This window comes from Salmo salar, chromosome ssa10, assembly GCF_905237065.1.
Source record: "Salmo salar chromosome ssa10, Ssal_v3.1, whole genome shotgun sequence".
NCBI lineage: Eukaryota > Metazoa > Chordata > Actinopteri > Salmoniformes > Salmonidae > Salmo > Salmo salar.
The window spans coordinates 91,295,107-91,318,220 of record NC_059451.1 but is presented as its reverse complement, the minus strand read 5'-3'; the positions used below and the strand labels follow the sequence as shown (position 1 = coordinate 91,318,220).

At 43.4% G+C, this 23,114-nt stretch overlaps 1 protein-coding gene across 6 annotated transcripts in view; it reads left to right on the top strand.

Annotated features, from left to right (window-relative positions):
- The window catches only part of LOC106561156 (S phase cyclin A-associated protein in the endoplasmic reticulum), a 140,549-nt gene extending 118,628 nt beyond the window's left edge, over positions 1 to 21,921 (top strand). For 5 of the 6 annotated variants that reach the window (XM_045688220.1, XM_045688219.1, XM_045688216.1 and 2 more), the window contains 7 exons: positions 1,614 to 1,843; positions 3,611 to 3,766; positions 6,957 to 7,197; positions 8,904 to 9,053; positions 19,905 to 20,096; positions 20,768 to 20,816; positions 21,064 to 21,921. In XM_045688220.1, the coding sequence (XP_045544176.1) occupies positions 1,614 to 1,843; positions 3,611 to 3,766; positions 6,957 to 7,197; positions 8,904 to 9,053; positions 19,905 to 20,096; positions 20,768 to 20,816; positions 21,064 to 21,167 (1,122 nt within the window). In that variant the 3' untranslated portion in view covers positions 21,168 to 21,921. Of the gene's footprint in view, positions 1 to 1,613; positions 1,844 to 2,179; positions 3,563 to 3,610; positions 3,767 to 6,956; positions 7,198 to 8,903; positions 9,054 to 19,904; positions 20,097 to 20,767; positions 20,817 to 21,063 lie in introns of those variants that run through there. The other variant, XM_045688221.1, reaches the window with a different exon arrangement.
- The last annotated feature ends 1,193 nt before the right edge of the window (positions 21,922 to 23,114 follow it).

Below are 23,114 nucleotides of genomic sequence, written 5' to 3'. Positions count from 1 at the left end.
AAAAACCATGGCCTCATCGCCAGTATTTGTTCCTTCCTGGCACAGTGTTAATAAAACACAGAGACCCACGCTACAGCACAAATTCTGGCCCTGCCACCACCTCAGCCTCCGCCTCAGCCACACAGATACTTCTGGGCTTTAGGGAATGAGAGAGAGCAAGCAGGCAGTATGGCGGATGGGTTATATGTCACTCCAAAACCTTTAGCACTCTTTCAGAGACTGTAAACATCACCCGACGCCAAACATCTAATGGTGGTGGCTGCACAGACAGGACAAGGCAAAGACATGGGCTTTGCTACTCTATTGGGGCTTCCTTCTCCAGCCCTGAGTTCCAATTCAAAGCAGTCATGTTTCCTGAGGGCACGGAGGGGGAGGTTAGTCTGTATGCTTCAGATGATATAAAACATATATCCCCACAGCTGCTTTGACGACTGACATGTTGAACAGGACAACGTTAACTTATTTAGACGTCTTGGACACCGACGAACATGGGGCTCATGAATAGTCCGCGTGCGTGCGTGCGTGCGTGCGTGTGCGCGTGCGTGCGTGTGTTTGTGTTTGGAAGTGGGTGGGGGTAGAGAGTGCCCGGCGTCTGTGCTTGTCCCTCTTTAATTCGATTTGTGGAGAATGTTGGTGGATTTACTAACGCTGTCAGCATGCTGCCCTAACCATTAATCTAAATGAGATGGTTCAGACATTTTACCTGACCTTCTCCTTATTTCTAAAACTAAACCTTAACCTCTATATATACACACACATGCAAAAATGTCTGAACTAAAAGGGGAAATGCACTGCTGTCACCAGAACACCATGACCTGAGTCTTTATATACCCTGAGACTCTTTTCATATATCTTTGTTCATAAACATTTCTTGGAGTATTTCAGATGCTTGTGTTCTTCTTGTAATAAAGAGTTTGGGATAACTAACATGAAAATTACATTTTTAAAAAGTCCACAAAATCATGTCAGAACTTGCAGCATACTGATTCCTCTATCAGCCCGTCTATGTATATGAGGCATGGGTAAGGGGAGCATTTGGTTTAATGTCACAGATGATGGTGAACACAGAACACCCCCCTGTGTTAGTTCCAGTGGTTTTCTCTACAATCTCATTATCCAGTTGTCTTCCCTTGTTACCAGGGAGGGAATACCTCTAACACCTCTCATATGGCAGCAGCAGTAGTCTGGCATGGCAACAGTAACCATGTCACACTGACTGTTAACCACCGACTTATGACCCACACCTGATTAATTATACAATAACACTTGTGTTGTTGTTTATCCCATGCCGTATCAGGATCCCAACCAATACAAATGGCCTTGGCCTGTGTTGTAGAAGTCAAACTGAGGTTGCAATGATCTGGTCTTTTGTTGAACTTTGCTGTTGGTGGATACTGTGACTGCCTGGGACATTGTCAGTTTTGTACCTTGGTCGATCAATGTCAAGATTCCTTTTTTGATAGAGGACTTGGCAAGCTGACAAGGACAAGCCAAGGCTGTATGTGATACAAGCTAGCTGGAAAGAGCAGGTATAGAGCTACTGGTACAGACGGTACTGTGACATGGTGGAGGTTGACAGAACTCTTGACTGACCACACTGTCTTTTTTCTCAGCTGTTCGTCCCAGATGAAGACAAGTCCATCTTTGGTCGCAGTGTGAACAAGCAGGTGTTTGAGGGGCTGACCACCGGCCTGCTGCAGACCAGCGCTACCATCCTGACTTTCATTCTTCCCTATGTTCCCGAGTGTGGCCGCGGAGACGCCCCTCGCATCCTATCACCAGACACCAAGACCAAGACCTCCCCTATGGAGCCCTTAAACACCCGGGCCCATGACCTCATCAGGTAAGCTCTTCCTCCTCTCTCTCAAACCACACATGGCGCTACTACAGCCCTCCTCCCTGTCACAACACCTCTGTCCCATCTCTACTTTCTCCTTTAGGGTTGATCTGGGGAACCACTGAAATTAAGACAACTTAGTTACTATCAGAAATAGCCTTTCGTTGAAAAGATTACTACAAAAGGTCAGCTCCCTTAGAAAAGGTCAGATAATGTTTTTGCCAGGGGCTTGGAGTGAGGGTGAGAGAGGGTGTCCTCTAGCATCTGTCCAAAAACTACTTTTTCACACATTCTGGATCAAACTCCTCAGCAAAGTAATATGTCTTTTTTTTTTTACTTGAGGCAACATAAACAAAGACTCCTGAAAGTTTGCAACATCCTCTTGAACGTGGCCTTTGAGTTGCCGGGGCTGTGTCTGTCCAGGCACTGTGGGGCGGTGAGGAAAGGCAGGCCCAGACCTTCGGGAAGAGTGGAGTCTTCACATCATCCCTCCCACAGCCAATGATTCATCTGACCAGAGCAGCTGCACAGGCCTAACACTCATACTATGACCCAGTCGTAACCCTGGAGACAAGGGAGAGCCTGAGAAAAATGGTGTCGTCAGACTAGTAATCCCTGCAAGCAATGAAAGATTTACCTCCGCTGCCTCAAATTATGTATGTGATGGTAGGGAGGAAATAAGATCAAAATGATGGTAACTTCAGCAATTTTTTTCTCATTATGGTGAACTGTAGATCACACAGAAAGAGAACATCAGCATTCCCCTTCTAAGTCTTCATTTCTCATTACCAATCACTCACCAGGCTTTGTACCATACTTATCTCCTACCAGTGTCAGAAACATACAGATGGGTGTAGGTCATAAGTTGAAACACACAGGGGCAAGACTGAACAGCTTTTCAAACAGACTGTGGGCCAGGCATTGTGCACAACTGTGCGTGGAAAGCTCCTTTCAGCTCTAGTGAAGTTGTGGAAGAGGATGAAGTCATAACGAGGGGCCGTGGTTCAAGTGTCAGATGACCTATTGTGGAGGTTGAAAAAATAGGAATTACCTGCCTTGAGGAGCCCATTTTGACTGACAGTCCCAACAAAAAAAGGTATGCGAACGAGGGAGCGAGTTGAGGGAATAAGCTAAGTGGAGCCAGAGAGGGTAAGGAATGAACTCATGTAGTATAGAACAGTGGCAGGCTTCCTGAATCTGGACTGAACTATCTGGTACATCTGGGAGGTCTTGTGATTGACTGCTGAGCCTCCCTGTCGGCCCCTATAGTGGGTAGGGCTGAGCGGGGTGGGAAAGGCATACCTGAGCTGTGAGGCAGCCTCAGGTCAGTAGACAGTCAGGGGCCTAGCTCTGGGCTGGCACAACCACCCTCTAATGACTTATTGGAGTCAGAAAATGTATGCACTCACTACTGTAAGTCGCTCTGGATAAGAGCATCTGTTAAATTACTCAAATGTAAATGTAATGATGCTGTTAGCAGTGATTTTGTTGCTGAGATAGCAGAGGGAACATGATCATGAGACCTGTCATTGGCAAGACAAATTGGTGATATCACACTAATAACAGGGAGTATAGAGGGCTTAGGTGAGAGATCACATTTCAACTGTGCTGCCGATGATTTGCGCTCAGTGAGGGCCTTTGTTAGGATAAAACATATGTCACAGAGACACTTCTTGAATGACATCAAATATTTCATTGTGAAGGTTTTGTAATTTGTTGTTTATTTCCTGTGAATTTACTCTTATCCTCCTTTTGTGTTTGTCCCTCCCTCAGTTATGTGGTGAACATGGGTCTGATTGACAAGCTGTACAGCTGCTTCCTGTCTGTCCAGGGCCCAGTGGACGAGAGCCCCAAGATGTCCACCTTCCTCCATCAGGCTACCGCTCTGCTACACGCCATGTGTAAGCTGTGCTTCGCTGTGACTGGCCGGTGGGTGGCAGCCGTCTCCCTTCCTCTATGACCCTCCTCTCCAGACATCCCTGTGAAAAAAATCTAATCAAATGTTATTTGTCACATACACGTGTTTAGCAGATGTTATTGCGGGTGTAGCAAAATGCTTGTGATTCTAGCTCCAACAGTGCAGCAATGTCTAACAATTTCACAACAATACACACAATTCTAAAGTAAAGGAATGGAATTAACAATATATAAATATTTGGGCGAGCAGTGTCAGAGCGGCACAGACTAAGATACAGTAGAATAGGATAGAATACAGTATATACATATGAGATGAGTAATGCAAAATATGTAAACAGTATTAAAGTGGCCAGTGATTTCAAGTCTGTGTATATAGGCAGCAGCCTCTCTGTGTTAGTGATGGTTGTTTAGCAGTCTGATGTCCTTGAGATAGAAGCTGTTTTTCAGTCTCTCAGTCTCAGCTTTGATGCACCTGTACTGACCTCGCCTTCTGGATGATAGCGAGGTGAACAGGCAGTGGCTCGGGTGGTTGTTGGCCTTTCTGTGACATCGGTGCTGTAGGTGTCCTGGAGGGCAGGTAGTTTGACCCCGGTTATGCATTGGGCAGACCGCACCACCCTCTGGAGAGCCCTGCGGTTGCGTGCGGTGCAGTTGCCGTACCAGGCGGTGATGCATCCCGCCAGGATGCTCTCAATTGTGCATCTGTAAAAGTTTGAGGGTTTTAGTTTTAGGTGCCAAGCCAAATTTCTTCAGCCTCCTGAGGTTGAAGAGGTGCTGTTGCGCCTTCTTCACCACACTGTCTGTGTGGGTGGACCATTTCAGTTTGTCCGTGATGTGCACGCCGAGGAACTTGAAGCTTTCCACCTTCTCCACTGCGTTCCCGTCAATGTGGATAGGGGGGTGCTCCCTCTGCAGTTTCCTGAAGTCCACGATCATCTCCTTTGTTTTGTTGACGTTGGGCGAGAGAGAATTTTCCTGGCGTCTCACTCCCAGAGCCCTCACACATGGCAGTTCACAAATCTAATGGCAGGCGTGACTCACTATTGAATCTTTTAAGTCCTCCGTTCCATAAAGACTGGCTGTTGGAACCCAAACAAATACACAGCCTCCTTTTCAATCGCACTCAGTGGTTTCCTTTAGTCTGAGCGCTGGCGAGGCCATCGTTACTGTTGATGGAGATAGCCATCTACTTGCCTCCAGTGCTCTGTCACTCACCATCAACCCTTGCCTCCAGCACACTGGGGGAAACCCACCCACGTGTGTCACTGTGACCACCCCCAAGAGAGGCTCAGTGGCGCCGCTGACAGAGGCTAAGCACACAGACTGAGACGCAATACTGACAAAGATAGCATGACCCTTAGTACAGGTATGCTGCCCTGCTAGTTAAATATCATCAATGCGCGTCATATGGGCACATCAGATCCATTTAGTTTCTCTAGTGTCATAGTTTGAATTAAGACAGATGTATTTTAGCTCAAATATTTCAGGTCTGTTGTCAAAACCTGGCATAAGTCAGTATCAACAGGACTGATTTACTTAGAATACTGTAGATGCTGTTCTGCTAGTATACCTCTTCCTTCCAGCTGCTGTGTCCTGTAACAGTGCCCAGCTGCTTCACACCAACACGGGGAGTACTGCTGAGACTGTCACTTAATATCTGTGAGAAAACACGGCACCCTAACCTCGCCACTTTAATGAGCTGACGGAGCCATGTTGTGTAATAATCAACACCCTGCTAATCCAGCCAACTATCTCCGTTCCTCTGTGTGTTCATGAGATTATACTGGAGAGAATGCATACCTTGGTCCTGGAATATTTTTGGTCATGCCAGTTGCTGTGTCAAGGGATTTAATTGGCATTAGAGACCATGTACTTGCCGAGCTACGAATTTCCACACAGAGCTGTTGGCCAACATCAAGTAATAGCATGCACAGTGGGTTCCACCCAGAGGTCAAACGGCCTCTTCTCTGCCTGCAAATCCCAGCCTGTGCAGCAGGGGTATTCTTAAATTGCCTGTCAGCGCTAGCTCATGGAACTCTGTTTGTTTGCATGCATCCTAAATGTAAAACAATGGGAGCGATTTGAGATGAGTTTTCTCTGATGCCATTGACTTTGATGTAGTGCTGTTTATCTAGTTTGAAAGAGTACATTTTGTACTCTTTATAGACGTTTGCATTGACTGGCCTCCAGTCTTATGAAGAGGGCAGCTGAGGCACTCAGAGCAACCTCTCCTTCCAGCCAATCAGTATTATACTCCGGTTCTGTTCTCACCTGTGATGTGTACTGAGAGGATGATGTTACCAATCCCTTTAATCTGGCTAAGACGCACGAACACGCTGCTTTCAATCGTGTAAGGTGTGCCTTAATTAAATGTGCCTGAATACACAGCACGTTGCCAGGAAGCTCTCTGCAGCCAAGGACAGAGGAGCCCCTGTCAGAGCTACTTCCAAATTCCTGTGTTCACTCTGCCCAGCTTGGAAGAGCGAACTCCGATTCCGAACTGGTGAAGATGAGCCACATTTCTGTGTCACTGTTGTACCATTAAATCATCTCTGGCTATGGTTGTAGTGGTAATGACCAAGCTTTTTAACCCTGATTTTTAACCCTGATTATTCAATTATTTTCACTTGCACAGCTGAGCATAGACACCTTCTCACACACAGCCACCAGACTTCGACTCCAACTTCTCTCTCTGTGCAACCAGTTAAGCCACTTGACCCTATAGGCATGCAGGGTAAAGAAGGCAGGCCCAATTATTTATATCTGAGGGGACAGCCCTGGTCTAGCGAGTAAATCTAGAAGCCACAGGGACCAGACTGCATTCACTCTTACATCCTGGGTCTCTGGTCACTGCAGTGAGGAGAGCAGCCAACACCTTCTCAGGTTTACTGACTTTCAGCTGGTTGTCAAACTCAGCTCGGTTAGCTCGCTGCAGTTGTTGGCTGCAAGCTGAAGAGCTATGTTGTGAATTCAACTTCTGCTTGATATAGAATGAAGTGAAAAGTCAGGATATTTTTAACTAAGCTTTTTAGTAGAAAGGAGATCTATTTCTTAGAAAGCAATAATGAGTTTGGAGATCTTATAATGTGGAGTACTCTGATCCAATTCATTTCCCTATATAACATTTCTGTCACTAAGTTCATTGAGCAGAAATGAAATGATCATGTCACATGTTTATTTATATTCCCTGTATCCTCTGCAGGTCTCCCAGTATATTTGACAACAAGCGTGCAGACCCCACGGGACTGACAGCCCTGCTGCAGTCCACTGACCTGGTGGGTGTGGTACACACTCTGTACTGCATCCTGCTCCACAGCTCCGCCCTGCCTGAGCCGGATGCCCAGAGCCCACAGGAGCCCTACGCCCCCGGGGTCATCCAGGTGGCCCTAACGGGCCTCCGCTTCCTCAACAGCTTTGCCCTGCTCGACCTGTCTGCCTTCCAGGTATGATACACACACACACACTTCTTCATTCTGAGGTACAATAGACACACAGAGACACACACATTCTCACACTTGAATCCCTCATCCTTCAGGTCCAGTAGATGTTGTTGATTACAGTGACTGTAATCCCATAAGTTATGCTGCGGTGCAGGTTTTTCATATATACTGGCCTTGCTGGTTACATAGGTGTATTATGCTGGACACATTCCACAGACTGACATTCCAAATTGTCACCTTATGGCCCCTTTGATTGACTAGCACCCCCATATCCCTGTGCACAAGCATCAAGCAGCATTGTAAATATCCCTCCTTCCTGTTCCTGGCAGCAACAAGGCCATGTGTAACTGATCGGGCAGCAGAGACCAGTTCTCAGAGCTGCTGCCATTACGACTGGAGTATTTTTCCTTAGGATAAAGCTGACCTCTCGGACATAAACACGCCTGTCCTGTGACCTGGGGTCACCTGCTGAGGTTCGAAGGAGCCGTGTGGGTCAGCAGTGCAGATGGACCTGAGTGATTAGTGCTGTAGCCAGGGCCATACATTATCAGCTGTGATGAAGAGAGGATGACAGCTTCACTGTGCTCTGGCAGCGCATAAACAGAAAGGTGTGAGGAAGAAAGTTGGAAAGTTGGGTAATTAACACAGAGGCCGCTCTCCCTCGGCTCCGCCATGCTCAGGCTATTCAAAACAGCTGGAAGTCAAAGTGTTTCGGTACCATTTTTATGAACATTTTAAATAAGGATTCTTTGTGGCCTGTGAGTTGTTTTCACCTTGTGGTTCACATTACCCCACACTAGTGCTGACTAATAAGTACTACAGTGGATGCTGAGCTGCTTCCTCTTCTCATTGGCCCTTTTGCTAGGCTCCAGAATCAGCTACCAAATAGGGTGATAAGAGGGATTTCAAACTGGAATGGACACTGTTAGTGATGAGTTCCTTTACACATATGTTAGTCTATTTTGAATTAAATGTATAATATTCATAGCATTTAATCATCACCCTTTTGGTGCCCATCAAAACACATTATATTCAGCCTTTGCATTCATTCACTGACAGACACAATATAGGGGTGAGTTGGTCTTACTGTTCTTCCCAGGTCCTAAGACTGATTACATTGGGGGAGGTGGTTATGTCTACAGTATGCAGGGTGTTATATTTAGAGTGTAGACAAGAGTGGGACTCAGGCCTGACAGCAGGATTGGGTCTCTCAGGTAAGTCCTGTTGTTTAAGAGACTGTTTACCCCCTCCTCTCCCACAGTCCCCAGTCCAATCCTCATCCATACACCCCAACCTGATTCCAGTGGTTTGTTTCTGTGCTGACCCTGTGGTGCTCAGTCATACTGACATGTTTAATAAATACTGTCTGTGGACCACTGATAGCATCTAATCTGCAGGGGGATTGGGGTCCCTCTGGTAGGACCCCCTGGTATTGGGGCTGGGGAGAGACCCCCTAGCAGAGTCTCTGTACACAAAATCAACCGGTCTGTAGCCACTAAAGCACACACATTCCCCTCCTCTCTTTTATTTCAGCAAATCCAGCTTCTCGTATATTAACATCATAGTGTTGATTTCTCAACGTTTTAGGATTATTGTTGTTCATTTATCCAGTTAGTTTTAGTGAATATCTCTAGCTAGCTAGTGTCTGCTTTGTGTTTGTGGTTTCTCAGTGGTGTTTAATTACTGATGATGTTTCTGTGCTGTCTCAGACTGTTCTAGGTGCTGAGGGGCTGTCCCTTGCCTTCCGCCACATAGTGAGCTCCCTGCTGTGGTACTGCTCTCAGCACTCCTCTGAAGAGCTGCTGCATGAAGTCCTTATCTGTGTGGGCTACTTCACCGTCAACCACCCTGACAACCAGGTAAAGGTTTTAACATACACAAATATGCTAAAATACAGTGAGCTCCAAAAGTTTTGGGACAGTGACACTTTTTTGGTAGTTTTAGCTCTGTACTCCAGCACTTGAGATTTGAAATGATACTATGAGGTTAAAGTTCAGACTGTCAAATTACAGCTCTTTTTGTACATAATACCCCCATTTTAGGGGACCAAAGGTATTGGGAAAAATTAACTTATGTGTATTAAAGTAGTGAAAAGTTAAGTATTTGGTCTCATATTCATTGCTCGCAAAAGACTACATCAAATTTGTGACTCTACAAACTTGTTGCATGCCGTTTGTTTTGGTTGTGTTTCAGATTATTTTGTGCCCAATAGAATTCAATGGTAAGTAATGTATTGTGTCATTTTGGAGTCCCTTTTATTGTAAATTAGAGAATAATATGTTTCTAAAAACTTCTACATTAATATGGATGCTACCATGATGACAGATAATACTGAATGAATTGTGAATAATGATGAGTGAGAAAGTTAGACGCACAAAAATCATACCCCCAAGACATGCTAACCTCTCACCATTACAATAACAGGGGTTGTTAGCATTTTATATCATACCCCCAAGACATGCTAACCTCTCACCATTACAATAACAGGGAGGTTAGCATTTTATATCATACCCCCAAGACATGCTAACCTCTCACCATTACAATAACAGGGGAGGTTAGCATTTTATATCATACCCCCAAGACATGCTAACCTCTCACCATTACAATAACAGGGAGGTTAGCATTTTATATCATACCCCCCAAGACATGCTAACCTCTCACCATTACAATAACAGGGGAGGTTAGCATTTTATATCATACCCCCAAGACATGCTAACCTCTCACCATTACAATAACAGGGGAGGTTAGCATTTTATATCATACCCCCAAGACATGCTAACCTCTCACCATTACAATAACAGGGAGGTTAGCATTTTATATCATACCCCCAAGACATGCTAACCTCTCACCATTACAATAACAGGGGAGGTTAGCATTTTATATCATACCCCCAAGACATGCTAACCTCTCACCATTACAATAACAGGGGAGGTTAGCATTTTATATCATACCCCCAAGACATGCTAACCTCTCACCATTACAATAACGGGGAGGTTAGCATTTTATATCATACCCCCAAGACATGCTAACCTCTCACCATTACAATAACAGGGGAAGTTAGCATTTTATATCATACCCCCAAGACATGCTAACCTCTCACCATTACAATAACAGGGGAAGTTAGCATTTTTGGGGGATATGATAATTATGCCTCTAACTTTCTCACTCATACTTTTTTACAATTCATTCAGGATTATCTGTTATCATGGTAACATCCATAATAATGTAGAAGTGTTCAGAAACATATTCTATTATTTACAGTCACTTACTCCAAAATGACACTGCATTACTTTTAGTCCCCTAAAATGGGGGGACTATGTACAAAAATTGCTGTCATTTCTAAACGGTTCACCCAATCTGGATGAAAATACCCTCAAATTAAAGCTGACTGTCTGCACTTCGGTCACTGACATTTCAAATCCAAAGTGCTGGAGTACAGAGCCAAAACGAAAGTGTCACTATCCCAATACTTTTGGAGCTCACTGTATGTAGTAAAGTTAAGTGTGGGTCTGTTTCCTTTATATGCTTCTGATAACGTGTCGATTGTTGTGATTCATAAAAAAGCAACAAGAGCCACCTCTTTAAAGATTCCTGCGCTGCCACCTCTGTGCTGTTGGGCTGTCTATTGTCCCTCAGAGTAACGGGCTCCATTGTTCTGTCCCAGTGGAGCAGCCAGTGTTCTCTAGCGTAATGTGCTTGGCTTTGTGGGTCCTGGCCTGGCGTTAAGGTTACTAGTGTTGCAGGATAGACCAAAACTTCAGTCATTTTTCGATACGAGAGCATGAAAAACTTTTCGGCACTATATATTTTGTAATTTTTTTTTTCGGTACATCTGTCAAATGTGTCTCACGTCATCTACTAAAGTCTATCAGCGCAGCCCAAATCCCCTTATAGCACGAGAGCACCGTGCCTGTTCCACTTACGTGTTGCTAGCTCTAACCTGCCCCCCCCCCCCCCCAAAACAAATATTAGTACAGCTGACTTCCTAAAATGTTACACATTTTGCCATGGGGCATAGAGACGCATTTGTTTTAGAGCTAATCTCATGCTATTTTGCACATTTTGCCATTAGGCTGAGAGAAAATGTTACTGTTTTAAAGCTGATTCCCTGCAATTCTACACATATTGCCATGGGGCAGAGAGAAAAATTTGCAGTTTTATAGCTAAACTCATGCTATTCTACACATTTTGCAATTTATTTATCCTTCATTTAACAAGGCAAGTCAGTTAAGAACAAATTATTATTTACAATGACGGCCTAGGAACAGTGGGTTAACTGCATTGTTCAGGGGCAGAACGACAGACCCATGATGCAGCTCTTAATGTGACCTTGTCAGCTCGGGGATTCGATCTAGCAACCTTTCCGTTACTAGTCCAACGCTCTAACCACTAGGCTACCTGCCGCCCCACTGAGAATGAGAATCTAGCATTAACATCAATTCGCTTCCCTGTGATGATATGCAAACCATAACGCAAAATATTTCTGATTTCAAAGTTGATTGTCCCCAAAAACCTTACTCATTAACTTCCTCTCCCCCGCCTCACATCTCTCCCAGTCAATAGCATCTTTGCTCAAGCCTCAAATTGATTGTGTGTGAATGATGTCATGGGTCTTAGAGACAGCGCACACTTAAAAATAAATGTATTGCTTCTTCAAATGTTTTTTACATTTAAATGTAACCTTTATTTAACTAGGCAAGTCAGTTAAGAACAAATTCGTATTTACACTGCCGGCCTACACCGGCCAAACCCAGACGATGCTGGGCCAATTGTGCGCCACCCTATGGGGCTCCCAATCAATAGCAATCAATAGTTGTGATACAGCCTGGGATCGAACCAGGGTGCCTGTAGTGACGCCTCTAGCACTGCGATGAAGTGCCTTAGACCGCTGCGCCGCTCAGGAGCCCTAAAGCTGACTCCACAGGCTGGAAAACATATCAGAAAGCTTGAAGCGTAGTTTCCGCTTTGTGGACTTAGCTACATTGTACACCCTAGATATACCTTATAAAGCAGTCCTTACTCCCCGTCGGGGAATTGAACACCGGTCTCCCGCGTGACAGGCAGGGATACACTACTAAACAGGAGCAGGTTGTTGATCAGTACAATAAAATAAGTCTCAAATTGGTTTTCTTCTGTGGCCCAATGAAATCAGCCAAAACAAGCTCAATAACTCAATGCACGTACACACTCCACTCCTATTGAATATGCATTCACCTGTCTTGTGAATACGCCTAGGCTACATCTTGATTTTCCCCAGTTTATCAATAGACTAGAGATTTACCATTCAAATCAATTATTTTGTAGTTAGATTGGTAAAGAAAAGTCAAATTAATTGTATAATTAATGCATACATTCAAAAATAAATACAAACAAATATATCAAAAATAAAGATATGTCTGGATCAAGTGCCATTTTGTGACTTTGGCTAATATGCCATCTTTTTTTGCCTTGGTATTGTTTCGGTATCGAGTATTGTGATCAAAATGATGGTATTGTGACAACATGCTACTGAGCCTATGTGGCTGTGAGCAGGATGTGATGGAGCAGACTTGGCTGCTGTGTAATTGGTTGTCATGCATAGTCTGTCTACTGGGCCCATGAGCAGCCTACAGTGCTACAGTTGGCCGTGCTTTATTATTTTTTTTAAATTAAAGATAGTGTGCTGAAATAGCAGTGGGCTGGAGTCAAACCCATGATGCAGCTCTAAATGTGACCGGAGGCAGCGGCCTTGACCACTAGACCACCCTAGGCCACTGGCCGGGCATTAGTTATGTGAAGCCTGACCCTCAGTGCCAGCAGTCGAGCTTTGAGACTCAAACCTCTGCTACAAGGTCTTTGTCTTCACAGGCGCAGTCAACCACGCAGCAATTTATAGGCAGATTACAGATTCTAATTTCCAAGATCTTTTAGTCCTAATTAAAGAATCTGCCTCCACTTTATGGCAGTTCAACTCTCTTCCACTGCTCCTATCCAATTTAATTATTCTGATGTACGTAATTAGCATTTTTATGCCATTGTTGGATGTATTTGCATATTATATTGGATAATTGAATGAGGACTGACAATTGAATTAGGGGGGGTGACAGATGATTGGGCTTTGTACTTGCACAGCAAAGTTAACCTAACAGTCTGCCTGGGAGTAGCATCCTTTTGCATATTCATTTATGACCAGCGCACTTTGCTAATTTGAAATGTCCTAATGCAGTTTTTTAACCTGTGACTTCCATTCAGGGCACAAGCTGCTAAAAACTGTAGGAAGATCATATGATGCCTTTTTCTATATTTGCTCCAAAGTCAGTGTGAGAACCCTGTTGAGAAAATGTGAGGAAACATAAAAAGTGATCCTTGGCGACCTCCACAAAGCTGATCCTGGCCAGTGGCACTGTTCCTGGAATGTGTCCATGTGTTGTGGGCCCGGAACAGAGCAGCGCAGGATGGATGGAGTAGAGGGAAATATTTGAAGTAGTTTTAGCTTTTCTCAGGCTAATGTAAGCATTGGCAGAGCACAAAAACAGGCCGACCCGCGACCCGTGCGGTCACGCAGACTGCTGATTCACTGTCGGCGGACAGGCACACCAGCCTTTGTTTATATGTGTGCACTAGAAATAATGCTGCTCATAAAACGCAGAACTTTGAAGAAGGACTTTGTAAAGAGAGAGATTCTCCCTGCTCTGAGGGTATGAATAACTCAGCCTGTCACACATAAAGCCATTGGGAGAGTGACATATGTAGCCTTGTGTGTCTTCAAGTGCGTTTTAGCTCACAGAGCCATGTAGCCATATGTTTTCATTGTCTTTTGGGAGAACCCATAGACAGACACTATAAAAAGAGGACTAAATGAAATGTTTTTAACTGCCATGTTGCTTGGCTCTTGTGCGGATATGTAAGCTCATCTTTTTGTTCCCAACCAGTGATTCATTTGTGAATCATTCATGGTGGTGATCTCGAGCTTCTTTGAAATGTGGGAACAGTAAATGATGGCTGTAAGCTGTTGACATCTTAACCCAGACACCTGGCTTTGAGGTCTTAAGAAAAACTTTCTCTCATTCATGGAAAATGGCCACACACGTACACACAAGCAGACTCATGCAAAGGTATGCAAATGTGTCCCATTTCATGACCGCTTCCAGACTATGGACATTTCTGAGTAGGTTAGTAAAATGTCACTAAATCGACTTAAATTTACACAAATTCATCCTGACACTTGCAATGCATCTACTACTCAGATGCAGTATTTCAGTTCATTATAAAGGCTAGTGTAAAATAGAAAACTGGTGGCTTGTGAACTGCAATAGGCCCCTTCCCAGACTGACATCCCACACATCAATGTTATCTGCAGCCAGGCAAGTCCCTGTCCTTCCCATTCTGTACAAGGGCGTTTCCTCTGCCCTGCAGGCCCCAGCCCCACTCTCAGCTCTGGGCCTGTAATCCATGATAAACTCATGTTGAAACTGTCCCTTCAGTAGTCCATTACTGCCAAGAAACCAAATTCTCCATGCCTCCAGGGTGAAGTGTGGCTCATGCAGGCCATGGGAGCCAGCCCAATGCACACTGTCTCTTACAATACACCAGAGTAAACGCACAGACTGGTGACTGGCAGGAGAGGGCCTGATTGTTAGCTTTGTAGATGATTTACATGCATCTTGGGTGAGTCCAGGTCTAACTAACTTCAGTGTAGTTCAGGGGGACATTTCCCCATGGACTTCCAGATCTTTTTAGAGGTTCTGTTTGCATAATGGTTCATTTGATTGTGGCCCTGGCACTTTCACAACCACTCTACTGTAAGATCTAGAGCAGGGATCATCAACTAGATTCGGCTGCGGGACGATTTTCTGTTGTTCTTGAGTGGGTGATCAGAGGGCCGGAACATAATTACAAATCATTTGTAGACTGCAAATTGACTGCAAGAAGCCCAAACAAAGATATTTGACTAAAACAATAATTTCAAACCTTGCTTACATATGTATACAATCACATATACCTCTCTGTTATGCATCAGAATACTTTGTAAAAGATTTCCAAAATTAGAATCACTTGGAGTTGATTTGCTGGTGTTTCTACAGTCTTTTATGTCCCAAAACAATAAGGTGGGGGGAGGGGGTAAAATCACCTACGGGCCAAATTCTGCCCACAGGCCTCCAGTTGGGGAACCCTGATCGAGAGTAAGTTGACAATGTCAGTTGGCAGATGAATCTAGAATAATTACAGGTTATTTGGCAAATAACATGTTTTTTGTGGTTTAGAGGAGATGGATACTCTTGGCCTGTCTCTTAAAAGCCAGGGTGGGATCTTCTCCTTGTCTATGGGATGTCCATGTCGTCATCTGATTGTCAGTAGATGATTTACGTAGCATTCAGTGCACGTCTTCCATCAGCTGTGGGTGGGTGGTAGGTAGGTAGTTGTTAAAAGGCCCTTTTAGCATTAACTTCCCTTCCTGAAAAGACTCTCTCAGTATCCTCTGATGTCATCTGCCCACCTGTCTTATCAGTAGGGTAGTTCCTTCACTAGGGTAACTTCAGTGTGTAGAGGAAGGCTTGGGAGAAGGTCTGGTTTGTGTTGTGCGCCAGAGCTTCAGATTTGTGGCCCTGCTCCAAGGCTGACATATCCTGGTTCCTCTAGTTTAGGTGTCTTGGCCTGTCCAGACAGCATGCAGAATAGACTCCTCCACTGTCCACTCATCCACGATGGTCTCCCTGTGTGTGGAGGGTGTCGCAAATAAAAGATATGCTGGATGTAGTTTATTCTGGAATTACAGTACATGATCGCTTTGGCTCTTAAAAGCTGTAAAATCTAGCAAATTAACTTCGATTATTGCATGGCCTCTTTTTGCCAGTGTGATGTGTGTTCTCAATTCTACACTGACATCTGTACAGCATTGAACTGTTCAGCTTGGTTACCGCTTCAACTTGGCCTTTCCCGAGGTTTTGTTTGCGTTTTGGAACATTAACTTTACACACTCTTTGTTGTCGGTGTACAGCAAGGTGATTATGTAATGGAGTGTCGTAAAAGAGCAGGCCTGTTTGAAAAGGCAGGTCTCTGTAGTTAAGACACACCAGAGCTACCAGGCACTTGAGCTTTACAGGTCTGTGTTAAACTGAGGCCTGATTCATGGCTTCAGACGCTTGCTGGTCCTTTTATGATGTCAGGGTTTGAATAGATACTTCCAGTGGACAGGGAGAGACTGGGCGGAGGCCTTATCCCTGTTTGGAGCACTGCTATTGCTCTTCGCCTGGAGAGGCCTGGAAAGTTGGCTGTAGATTTGGTTTCTCTAGGACTAAGTGACCTCTGGTCTGTGGCTGCCAGTTGGCTTTGTTTTATGTCTACCTGCAGCGTGCACTTGAGGGTGGACAATGTGTTTAGGTAGCGGAAGTTGGAACACTGTGTAGTAGAGGATTATGAGGTTGCTGTATGATTTGTGGGTTGAGTCGCCATACAGCATCGGCCCCAACACAGATACTGGCTTCTGAATCTCTGAGACCTATAAAGGCTCTGGATTATGACGTCCAGCAGCTGGCCCTGCAACAACAAATTGTTAGTCTGCAGTGTTTGTGTGTTTTTCAATGTTCTGATGAAAGATTCCTTTACCTGGGATCGCATAATCAAATGTATGACCTTTATCTCTGCCAGTTCCTCCTCGGGCAGTGTTGGAATGGTAAAGATTGATTTGGTGATCTAGAATCTTGTTAACTTAGTGCATAAGTCCTGCAACTTTAGCTCCTATAGTGAAAATAAGCAGCTCCATTTTGAAAACAACCAGATCTTCCTCTGTTTTCTTCCTCTGTTTTCTTCCTCTGGTCAGTGGACAAGCTATGGTGGAGCTAGAGACATTCCTTTGGTGAGAACATTACATGACAATGTGAAAATACAGGGTGTTTCAGTATCCTCCTAGTGAACCTGCATGTTTGTGAATTAATCTCTCTCATTGAGAATTTGCTTCAGTTGAGTTCCAGCGGAGCCTTAACTCCCCTAAAAAGGTTATTCAGTGGTTTGTTTCAGCTGGTCAGTAAAGAATCTTTAAACAGACGTTAATAGGAAGAGGCATCTCCTGTGGCCCGTTTGAACGCTGCTGTAGAACACAGCTTTGAGGAGCTTCAGCTTGAAATGATAAAAGCAGTGAATTATGGGTTTGTTTATCCTACCCTTAAACCTTAAAGTGCATTATCAAAGAGAGAATGCATTGGAAGAGTATTGTTAGTGTATTCTCAAAATCTTGTAAATCCTCTTAATTTATGTCACTTTGGCCAAGAGACCTCACCCTGCCCTTCTGGTTCCTATTTCAGCTGAGCCCCAGCCCGGGTCTCTGTACCTGTAAAGCAGTGGGGTGTTTTTCCAGCCAGGATTTACTCTGGTGACCCCCCGGTTTGCCTTCCCAGGCTCTGGGGAGATGCCCTGAGCATTAGGCCAGGACCAATTCCTTTGGACCAGTCCCCCTCTCTAATCAAACTAGGCTGGGAGGGATTTGGTTTTAATATTGGTGGGCCGGATGTAATAGTGTGATTGACGGGCTCTGATAAAGGGGAGCAGGATGTCACCCGGGTGAGAACTCCATTAATGGTATTGCTCATTTCTTAAAGTGGTGGTGGCAAGGCTACAGTGGAGGTCTGCTCACCCTTCCCCCTACCCCTGCACTGTGCATGCCCTTTCAACCTCAACTGCACAGAGCACACACACAGGAATATAGTCTGCTGTTCAATATCCCAATGACACTCGCACAGTTGGAGACAACTATAACCTGGTAAAACATAAAAGCCTGTATCTTTTGATAATGAAGTCAAGATTGTTCTCATTCAGAAGATTTTTCACATTTAATATTTCTCATTGCCTCCATTTAACAACAGCTCAGCAATTACATTGCCTTCAGAATGTATTCACTTTTTCCACATTTTGTTGTTACAGCCTGATTTTAAAATGGATTAAACAGATTTCTTGTCACTGGTCTACACACAATACGCTCTAATGTCAGTGGAATTATGTTTCTCTACATTTTTACAAATTAATTAAAAAAAATGAAAAGCTGAAATGTCTTGAGTGAATAAGTATTCAACCCCTTTTGTTATGGCAAGCCTAAATAAGTTCAGGGGTAAAAATGTGCTTAACAAGTCACATAATAAGTTGCATGGAGTCACTCTGTGTGCAATAGTGTTTAACATGATTTTTGAATGACCACCTCATCTCTGTACCCCACACATACAGTACAGTACAATTATCTGTAAGGTCCCTCAGTCGAGCAGTGAATTTCAAACACAGATTCAACCACAAAGACCAGGGTGGTTTTCCAATACCTCGCTAAGAAGTGCACCTACTGGTAGATGGGTAAAAATGAAAAGTAGACATTGAATATCCCTTTGAGCATGGTGAAGTTAATTACACTTTGGATGGTGTATCAATACACCCAGTCACAAAAAATATACAGGCGTCCTTCCTAACTCAGTTGCCGGAAAGGAAGGAAATCGCTCAGGGATTTCACCATGAGGCCAATGGTGGCTTTAAAACAGTTTGAGTTTAATGGCTGTGATAGGAAAAAACTGAGGATTGATCAACAACATTGTAGTTACTCATAAATACTAACCTAATTGACAGTGAAAAGGAAGCGTGTACAGATATAAATATTGCAAAACATGTATCCTGTTTGCAACAAGGCACTAAAGTAATGCTACAAAAATGTGGCGAAGCAATTCACTTTTTGTCCTGAATACAAAGTGTTATGTTTGGGGAAAATCCAATACAACACATTACTGAGTACCACTCTCCATATTTTCAAGCATAGTGGTGGCTGCATCATGTTATGGGTATGATTGTAATCGTTAAGGACTGGGGAGGTTTTCAGGATAAAAAAGAAACGGAACGGAGCTTTTCACAGGCAAAATCCTAGAGGAAAACCTGGTTCAGGCTGCTTTCTACCAGACAATGGGAGATGAATTCACCTTTCAGCAGGACAATAACCTAAAACACACGGCCAAATCTAAACACGGAGTTGCTTACCAAGAAGACAGTGTATGTTGCTGAGTGGCCGAGTTACAGTTTTCACTTAAATCTACTTGAAAATATATGGCAAGACTTGAAAATGGTTGTCTAGCAATGATAAACAACCAATTTGACAGAGGTTAAATTTTGAAAAGAATAATGGGCAAATGTTGCACAATCCAGTTTCTACAAAGTTTTGACTCGGGTGAGAATACTTATGTAAATGAGATGTATGTATTTAATTTTCAATAAATGTGCAAACATTTCTACAAACATGTTTTCCTTTTGTCATTATTGTGTGTAGATGGTTGAGAAGAAAATAAATAAATTGAATTCCGGCTGTAACAATAAAATGTGGAAAAAGTCAAGGTGTATGAATACTTTCTGAAGGCACTGTACTTGCGGTTCAAAGGAAGAGCAAAACATCCCATCATTGTGTGTTTTTTTAGCCTGTAATTGTGTGGTGGGAGGCTGTGCCCTCCAGTTCTCCTCCTATTGGGTGTTTGTGTGTTTAGTAGCAGATTTACTGGTGGGAGGGGTGCGGAGTGGTAGTTTATGGTTGTCACTGCCGCTGACTGACTGGTTGACTGGCCCTACTCGTGTGTGTGTGTGTGTGTGTGTGTGTGTGTGTGTGTGTGTGTGTGTGTGTGTGTGTGTGTGTGTGTGTGTGTGTGTGTGTGTGTGTGTGTGTGTGTGTGTGTGTGTGTGTGTGTGTGTGTGTGTGTGTGTGTGTGTGTGTGTTCCAGGTGATAGTGCAGTCTGGCCGCCAGCCCAGTGTGCTGCAGAAACTGTGTCAGCTGCCCTTCCAGTACTTCAGCCACCCGCGCCTCATCAAAGTGCTCTTCCCCTCCCTCATCTCGGCCTGCTACAACAACCCCCAGAACAAGGTCATCCTACAACAGGAGATGAGCTGTGTGCTACTGGCCACCTTCATACAGGTAACACAGACGCGTACACATACATGTTTTGGCGACGCTTTTCAAATAAATAATAGACCCCCAGTTCTTTAGTCAGTCTTTCTGTTTTAATGTCTGTCGCCTTCCGATGAATGTTTATCACCATCACAGATGGATGGCTTCCTCAGTGGATTTACCTGCCAGGGGTTTAGCCTCCAGTAAACAAGCTGTCTCCTCCCCTCTCACCGCCCAGATAATACTATTATTTACACTAAGATTAGCTCGCACTATAGAGGGAGATATATATCTCTCTGCCTTGTGTCATTATTTATTTCACAATTAACCTGAGATTAAGCTAAAACTAGTGCTTTTGCAATGCTAATAGTATTAAGGATATTAAGGTTCCGATTTTAATTTGAGTACATCTTTACATGCTTCAATAATGTGTGTGTTTACCAGAGGAGTATACTACAAAGCAAGATCAATGACAGCATTGCAAAATGTATTGAAAAGCTTGTTTTTTTAAGTTCAAGTTATCTGTTAGTATCTGAGCTTGGTTAGCTTCAAGCCTGATGAGTTATCATTTGGTGGATAAGATTAACCACACACACTTCCATTTATTCACAGCTGGTAGACAATGGTGTCTGGCCTCCACCTGTACTCCTGTCTTAATGCTGTGGATCACTGACACGTTCCTATTTTATTTCCTCCAGGACTGTGCCTCAAGCGAGAACCATCCAGACAACAGAACGCAACAAGCAGGTAGATAAAAAATGTTAGCGTATTTGTGCCTGAGAATGAATCTTCAGTTATAGTCCACGTATATTTATTAAGAAAGTTGACCATAAAGTAATAATTTTGCAATTGAAATATTTCATATACATACATTATTTCATTGGGGCTATTTTAATCAATTGATCAAATTCTTTAACATTAGTGAAGAATCCTGAAGCTTCTCCTTCAGACTCGTTATAATTGTCTTTTATTCCTTTGCTTTGTCACCATGCAGACAAAGTGTCTCAGCTGCTGGATTACTGTGAGCTTTCCAACCGCTTTCCTAGAGACCAGTGGGACTCGGCACTGCAGTTCTTCCTCAAGAAGCAGGAGGACTAGTTCAGAGTTGCACTCCATCCTCTAACAGGGATATACACGTGAAAAACACTACGAAATAGATACACACTTCACCCTTCATTCTACACTACATACTTTTCCATTTAGATTTGAGGTCTGCACATGGGCTTATTCGTTAATGCAGTTTCTTAGCTTTGCCAAAACTCTTGAAATCCTAGAATTCAAGGGCTGAATCCTAACTTGAGATGTTTGTGTCTAACTCAAATGTTCATATAAGTCATCCATCGATGTCCATGGGAGATTGCAGAAAAGTTTGAGTTGGACGTGTGCATCTTGTGTATTCTTCCCTGAGTCACGCACAATAATGATGTTCCTTGTCCAAACCTAGTCATGTTTTTGTGTTGTGTGTCTGTGGATGACAACGTAGCAGAAAAGAGCAGAGATAATCAAAAGCACTCTCATGATGATTAGATGACAACATGTTCATCAATAATACTGTACTTCCTGTTAATTCCTTTATTATTTTCATATCCGGTTAAGATGTGAATGACCTGCCCAGAATGTTTTTTCCCTACAGTTATTTTACAGGCGTTGGACAGTTTTGTACTCCAATAAGTTACATAGCCTGTTTGTGTTTATTCTGTACATTTAGATTTGCTCTAAGTGGGAGCTGTCCAGTTTTTCAAGTACAAATGTTTTCCTTGTTCTTGCCTTTGTTGTGAAGCACTTACAAAATAATATAATTTATTGAATAATTTTCATTTCTATCCCATTAATAAATTATTTATTATTAGCATCGTTCATTGTACTCCAATTATTTTTAACTACAGACTGTGCAGCTCACTCAAGTCTCAGTGATTTCTCTACGTTATACTGATAGTCAAGTGACAATGAGAAGTACGGACTGTAGCCTCTCTACCTGTGTAACTTTCTGCTTGTACAGCATACTATAACATTAGTTATAGTGATTAGTATCCCAGGTGGTGTGAGTAGCTGGGTTAAAATTAAAATGGCTGGGCCTTCTCTATACCATACTCGGTTTACCAGGCTCAGTCAGTCCTTTGCTCTCACCTGAAGCAGCCCAATCAAACCCCAAATAAATAGTGCCTAACGAAAGTCTACACACCCCTTGCACAGTTTTCACATTTTGCTGCCTTAAAATTCAATCTAAAAAGGGATACAATTATTAGATTTTTTCCCTACTGATATGTTCAAAGTGAAATAAAATGTATAGAACCTTTTCTAAGTGTGTGTGTGTATATATATATACACACACACACACACACACACATACAGTTGAAGTCGGAGGTTTACACACACTTAAGTTGGAGTCATTAAAACTTGTTTTTCAACCACTCCACAAATTTCTTGTTAACAAACTATAGTTTTGGTAAGTCGGTTATGACATCGACTTTGTGCATGACACAAGTAATTTTTCCAACAATTGTTTACAGACAGATTATTTCACTTACAATTCACTGTATCACAATTCCAGTGAGTCAGAAGTTTACATACACTAAGTTGACTGTGCCTTTAAACTGCTTAGAAAATTCCAGAATTCCATTCATGGCTTTAGAAGCTTCTGATAGGCTAATTGACATCATTTGAGTCAATTGGAGGTGTACCTGTGGATGTATTTCAAGGCCTACCTTCAAACTCAGTGCCTCTTTGCTTGACATCGTGGGGAAATCAAATGAGATCAGCCAAGACCTCCGAAAAAAAATTGTAGACCTCCACAAGTCTGGTTCATTCTTGGGAGCAATTTTCAAACGCCTGAAGGTACCACGTTCATCTGTACAAAAAAATTGTACGCAAGTATAAACACCATGGGACCATGCAGCCGTCATACCGCTCAGGAAGGAGACATGTTCTGTCTTCTAGAGATGAACGTACTTTGGTGCGAAAAGTGCAAATCAATCCCAGAACAACAGCAAAGGACCTTGTGAAGATGCTGGAGGAAACAGGTGCGAAAGTACCTATATTCACAGT